The 6,404-nt window shown below is 37.8% G+C and overlaps 1 protein-coding gene across 2 annotated transcripts in view; it reads right to left on the reverse strand.

Annotated features, from left to right (window-relative positions):
• Positions 1–6,404, reverse strand: part of LOC107701531 (G2/mitotic-specific cyclin-B3-like) — a 10,127-nt gene that overhangs the window by 3,310 nt on the left and 413 nt on the right. The window contains exons 2-11 of one of the 2 annotated variants that reach the window (XM_016503577.1): positions 6,161–6,250; positions 5,984–6,064; positions 5,280–5,380; positions 5,046–5,163; positions 4,764–4,862; positions 4,581–4,673; positions 4,330–4,467; positions 3,500–3,655; positions 1,502–1,651; positions 712–842 (exon numbers count right to left, since the gene is read on the reverse strand). In XM_016503577.1, the coding sequence (XP_016359063.1) occupies positions 712–842; positions 1,502–1,651; positions 3,500–3,655; positions 4,330–4,467; positions 4,581–4,673; positions 4,764–4,862; positions 5,046–5,163; positions 5,280–5,380; positions 5,984–6,064; positions 6,161–6,235 (1,142 nt within the window). In that variant the 5' untranslated portion in view covers positions 6,236–6,250. Of the gene's footprint in view, positions 1–711; positions 843–1,501; positions 1,652–3,499; positions 3,656–4,329; positions 4,468–4,580; positions 4,674–4,763; positions 4,863–5,045; positions 5,164–5,279; positions 5,381–5,983; positions 6,065–6,160; positions 6,266–6,404 lie in introns of both variants that reach the window. The other variant, XM_016503578.1, reaches the window with a different exon arrangement.

Below are 6,404 nucleotides of genomic sequence, written 5' to 3' on the forward strand. Positions count from 1 at the left end.
TGGTTCAGTACTGTTTTTGTTAATAAAGCACTATTTTAGTTTTTGTTCAGTATCAATTTTAAAACGATCGGTTAATTAATCGGTATTGGCCAGTGTGGTCCAACCTAGCTATCGGTATCGGCAAAATCCACTATCGGTCGACCTCTAGAAGAGAGCGCTGGTTATTCACTCCCCCACCGACAATTCCTGTGGGACCTGAGACTCGAACCCGCAACCTTTGGGTTACAAGTCCGACTCTCTATCCATTAGGCCATGACTGCCCCCTAAACGTCTTTTAGAGACTGCCCCCAAACACGGTCTTTAGTTTGTTAGAAACGGCAAACAAACTAAAACTGGTTCAGTTAACTACAAATACAAACACAAACAGTTCAATTTTGTTCAATTTTACAAAACACAAACAGTTGTATTTGAGTGACAGATTTTAAAATAAATCTAATTCTAAACATTTCTAAATCTAAATATTTTACATTTTAGGGTAAAAAGAAAAGAAAAACTTTTTTACAAATTAAAAAAAAAAATCTACGTTTTATAAAAATCGTTAAGTTTAGGCCTTTTCAGTTTATGGTTTAGCACAGTTTTTACTTATTTTAGTTTCGCAGAGTTAACCCAGATACCTAACAATATGGAGATAATTGCGGGGAGCAAAAGTAGACACAAAGAACCTACTATTCTGGTTAAAAATACACAATTTAAACTGCATTGATGACTTACTTGTGTGCATACTTGCTCCTGATGACAGCGAGTTTACTGTCCGGCGGGCCGATAAGCATATCATGAAGTTTTCTGACCACAGGTGCCAGATCCTCCACACTGTATCCAGAGTGGAACTGCAAACACTGTGTCTGGAAACAGAAGTTGAACATCAGTTAAAACCTTCACACAAACTCTGAAGTGCAATTGTGAAGTGCAGCCAGATATCTGTGAAGCTCGGAGGAGTCTAATGAGTGTTACATAGGGGAAGTGAGACTTTAAGACGCCTGCCAAATATTTCATGGTGCGAGAAGAAAATGCCCTCAAGCTGTCAATAATCTGAGGATATGATGCAAACAACATCCGGAGAGAATGTAAATGAATGCATAAGCATGTGTGCGGTGTTGTTTCAAGGTAACTGAACTTCTTCATCTATGACTTCTCCGTAGAGCCACACAGGACACAAACCAATTACTCTAACGTTGGTAAAGAAAGTCCAGCTTCCCTTTAATTAACCAAAATACCTTTGTCACGGTCTTAAAGGACAAACCAACCCACTACTTAGTTTGAGTGTGAATGTGTGTGTGCATAGGGACAGAAATTAGCACCCATAATGAGCAGTTACCAGGCCATCAGAGCTGTCGTCAGCTTTAGCTCATTCAAATCATAGCACACAGGGATGTTGAACTCACTGTGAATGTCTATATGCGTGTATCACCAAGGAACGGTGGCATTTTGTGAAAATAAATGGTATAATTCATGAGCTCTGTGCTTGTGCATACATTATAAAAGCATAAATGTAAACACTTACCCATCCTCCCAGATCCTTAGTAACCAGAGCGATGAGCAGACAGGCAGAGGCGAGCAAAGACGCTCTCATGGGCACAAAATCCATCTCCAGCAAACTCAGCTCACAAATAAAGCGCGCCAGAGTCAGTGTGTCCATACCTGCATTCACACACTGCCAGGAGACGAGAGACAGTTAATCATCACACACACACACACAAACAAGCCAGAATGAGCACCCATACACTGACAAACTGCAGAGAGGAGAAGTCAAGTTTTATTCACGTACAACACACACACACACACAGATACAGAGTCAGTAGCAGAGCCAGTATCTTCAGGGCCTGCAGAAAAAGTACACAAAGCTCACCCAACCTTCCAATATTTTCCACTTTTCATTCTTGGCAAATTCAGCGCACAATTGCTAAAGGAAGTGCTTCAGTAAGCCATAGCAGGAAAGCGTTTTAATGTAAACATCTGAAATGTAAAATTTGATTTCCTTGATTCTTGAACGTTCTACTCTTTGAAGTAATAGTTCATCCAAACTTTCTATCATTATTTCCTCATCCTCATGTTATTCTAAAGCTGTGTGCTGTAATTTTTTCTGTGTACAAAAGGACAATCTTTTGAAGAATCCTCAGACAGCTCTTGTACAAATCATAGTGACTGGTGCTGTTAAGCTCAAAAATTAATTAACAGAAAATTACCATATAGTGTTTTTGTAATTTTGGAGCTTAACAGACAAGGTCACTATGAACTTTGGGGAAAAACCTGCACAAAGATTGTTCAAAATTTCTTCTAAGATACACTACCATTATAAAGTTTGAAGTCTGTAGGATTTTTTATGTTTTTGAAAGAAGACTCTTATGCTCAAAGGCTGCACTCATTTGTACATTAAAAATACATTAAAATAGTATAAGAGTATATTGAGAAATATTATTATAATTCAAAATTTTCTTTTTCAATATATTTGAAAATGTAATTTATTCCTGTGATGGCAAAGCTGAATTTTCAGCCGCATTACTCCAGTCTTCAGTGTCACATGAACCTTCAGAAATCATTCTAATATGCTGATTTGCTGCTCAACAAACATTTCTTATTATCAATGTTGAAAACAGTTGTGCACTTAATATTTTTGTGGAAACCGATACATTTTTTTTTTCTGAATTCTTTGATGAATAGAAAGAAATCTTTTGCAACATGATAAATATCTTTTCTGTCACTTCTGAACAATTTAATGCATTCTTGCTGAATTAAAGTATTTATATAAACTGACCTCAAATTTTTGAATGGCAGTGTAAGTTCTACAGAGGTTGAGAACAATATGAGGTTGAGAAAAAGTAGGTAAACTATCCCTCTAGATATTTCTGAAGGCATTTTACAAATTATATCAGTAAACCGTCAAGAAAAGTCTGAGTTTGTCTACTGTGCCCTAATCACTTGAAAAATCACTTGATCACAAAAGTCCCTGGATAAAATCTTTGGCATAAATAATTGTAAATGATCTGTTTTGTGCGTGCTGTAATTGCTTTTCTTTAGAAAACTACGCCAGCAATTAAAAAGGATTTTATTTTTATTGTGTTCTTCTCTTAATTAACGTTCTTCTAATTGAATATAATGGTATTATTTGTCAATGTGCACTTAAGAAGCTAATTTACAATTAGTAAAACCAGCGATTCTGCCAACAAATAAAAACACACACAAAAAAAGACATTGTTAAATGTATTTGCATTGTTTAACTAAAGCTCAATTAATTCAGCTGTTGAAAATGAAAATAGATCTGACAGCAGCAAGCAGCAACAACCAGTGACAGCTGGTCACACACACACACACACAGATTCCTCAGGAAACAAACAGGTCACACCTTACAAACACAAAGACATTCAAAGCATGCTACCCTGCATAGTCTTTCTTTCTGACTTTGACAAACACACACACACACTTGATGTTAATCACCAGTGTCAGCTGACTCCAAAGGAGTTCCACCTGTCTCTTGAGGGTATATGCATATGTTGTCTCTCACCTTGGCATAGCGACGGAGGAAGCGGTATGGAACCGGAATATTGATGTCAAAGTTCAGCGCCTGCAGGATGCTGATTTCCATGGCGATGAGCTGAGAACGCTTGTAGGCATCATCACAAATATATAGGAAATCATCCACGCAAGGTGGAGCTCGCTCCTGTGAGGATACACCAGAGGGGATGATGGGTAACAACTGACAAATCACATAGTATTCACTATTTTTCTTAAAGCATGCAATGTGTATATTGTGCATAGTATGCAAAAATACAGAGCACACTGCGCGGTTACTGCAACTCACAATGCAGAGTCAACTTGAATTTCTTTGTCTAGTGAGAGGGTTGTGATATTTAATATCACTTTCTTGACTTATTTGATCGAACTGGCAAAAGGCAATTTTACACATAACTGTATAGAAACCTACAATAAAAAAATTAATTATTTCCAAAATGATAAATGGACGGTATTCACGCAGTTCAACATCCAAGAGTGATAATAATCATCATATTGTAGTTTATATAATAATAATAATAAATAATATAATAATTTACTACAAATATATAAAAAAATCTGCATGTCAAAAGAGTACAAGGGCTGATAAATTATTCTGGATAATATAATATTATACATTTATATAGGATTTGAACTTAAACTTTTTCACTTTTGGATTTAAACTAAGTGCACACTTTTAACAAGTAACTATATTTCTATGAGGTTGTGTGTGCAAGATAATGAGTGAATGACTAAGTCCTTGAATAATTACGACTAAGCCCAGAAAAGTGCGAGTTTAAAGGAATGGCTTTCAGCTATTATGTGAGAGAGCATATGTCTTACCTCAAATTTAGAAGCAATGAGCATGGCAGTGGAACCAATGAGCTGTAAAGACTCCCGTCTGGCCTGGCTCACAGCCAGATAATGATCCGTCATTTTCACAGCCAGGTACAGAGTCTCATGATTCAGCTCAAAATTCTCCTTCAGAGTAAAGAGCAAGAATAAAGTCACATCAGTGCTTAATCCACCAAAAGCCAACAACGTTTTACCAGACTTATCAGAACAGCACAACGATGACAAACATTGGCACTTACCTGGACCTCAACCAGCCAGTCCACCAGAATCGCTCTCATATTGCTGTTCAGATTTTGCTGATCAGCCATGTAGTCATGTAAGACAAACTTTTCCTGCAAATAAAAGAAATACAAAACACTTTAGCTTGATGTTCTCTGTCCCTCAACTTGCAAGAGCATTAATGAACTCACTACTAAACCAACCTCTCTGCTCTTGAGGTAGTCAAAAATATCTTTGGCGTACTCCACTGCATGCACAGAGTCACTGAGGTGCTCTGAATCAATGCCAAACTCAGGAGGGATCTGAAAGACATATGATATGATGAAGTTTTTTGTGTATTTTAAATCTCTAAGGAAAGGATAACCCCCAAAATATTAAAGAATATAACCAGCAACAAATAGCCACATTCATGCCAATTCTGTAATGGTTTAATAATTTCCTGATCTTAATAAGCACTGCACCATTGCAGCAGACCTAGGCCTTACCTCAGGAGGTAGTAGGTGTGGAGGAATTGGTGCTTTGGAAGAGGATTCTTCCAGTTTCTCAATAACTGACTCCACAGTCTTCAGTTCCTCTAACTTTTCCTCTGAATTGACCACAGATCTGAGGGAATTAAAGATAAGCAATCTGCATATTCTGGGCCAATCATCTCAAAGTACATTCAAAACACCTCAATGTAAGTTAGGGTAAAGAAAAAGAGCCAATTAAATATGACTTACTTTAAGTTGACATCATTCTTAGAGAGTACCGAGACCTTCTTCTGCAGCTTCTTGACAGGATCTTTCTTCTTGATGGGGTTGCTTAGCTCAATCTTGTGTGCCTTTTAACAAAAGTGCATTTCAAGAGAGGCTTTTCACTAAAGAACCAATTTATTCTTTTTTTTTATCTGCTGACATTTTAGGTCAAAGTTCAGCCTAAAAACTGCTAACACAACATTGTACTTGGGTTTAATTTGTTAAAACGAGCATGAGTCACATCAAATCGGTTGGATCTGAGACAGAGAGAATGAATACAAGGTGTTAGACAACGGCGAATAGAGCCATCATTATAATTTGCATATGAGAGCACCTCACCTGGAAACCCAGACCCACCAAAGGAGAGCCCTTATCTGAGTTAATAAAAGATGAGATCTCCTGCTTTTGTGTACAATCTGTAATTTACAGCTCGAGCATGAATGGGATTTCAATGAGCTCATGAGACATGCTAAATCTGTGCTGATTTGCATCATTCAAGCAAACTCCTGGTGTTAGTGGGGTTACAAGATAGACATTCAACACTTACTGGTTTGACATCATCAGAATCAAACCGGGGGGGGGCAAAACGCACTGATAGACAGCCTAGTCAGGCAACACGAAAGCAATAAAACTGTGGTGCATGTCTGTACAAAAACACGTATGAACAAAAATTTAAATGGCACCCTTACATTTGTGATGTCCACAAAAGCAGTCCTTTTCTTAGGGGCCCCTTGGGGAGAAGAAGATGAGCGCTTGGTCTGAGGGCCATCCTGCTCAAACACATCAATACAATACTGATCAGATCAACAAACCAAATCAGCAAAACTCTAATTCATTTTCAGATCTGCCCTAATCTCATTGTATACCTGGTTCTCCAGTCCTTTGGGGTGAAGTTTGGGGATTTTACTGGTAGTGGGCTTCTTTCCTCTTGAAAACGGCATCTTGTTGTTCTGATCCTTCACAGTTGTATCGTGTTTCAAATGTGAAGTATACAAAGAATTAATGAAAAGCTGATGGTCTCTATGTACTATTGATGTATAGTGCACAGTTACATCCGACACACACACACACACACACACACACACACACACACACACACACACACACACA

The sequence above is a fragment of the Sinocyclocheilus anshuiensis genome, unplaced genomic scaffold (assembly GCF_001515605.1).
Source record: "Sinocyclocheilus anshuiensis isolate Anshui unplaced genomic scaffold, SAMN03320099.WGS_v1.1 scaffold2404, whole genome shotgun sequence".
Taxonomy (NCBI): Eukaryota; Metazoa; Chordata; class Actinopteri; order Cypriniformes; family Cyprinidae; genus Sinocyclocheilus; species Sinocyclocheilus anshuiensis.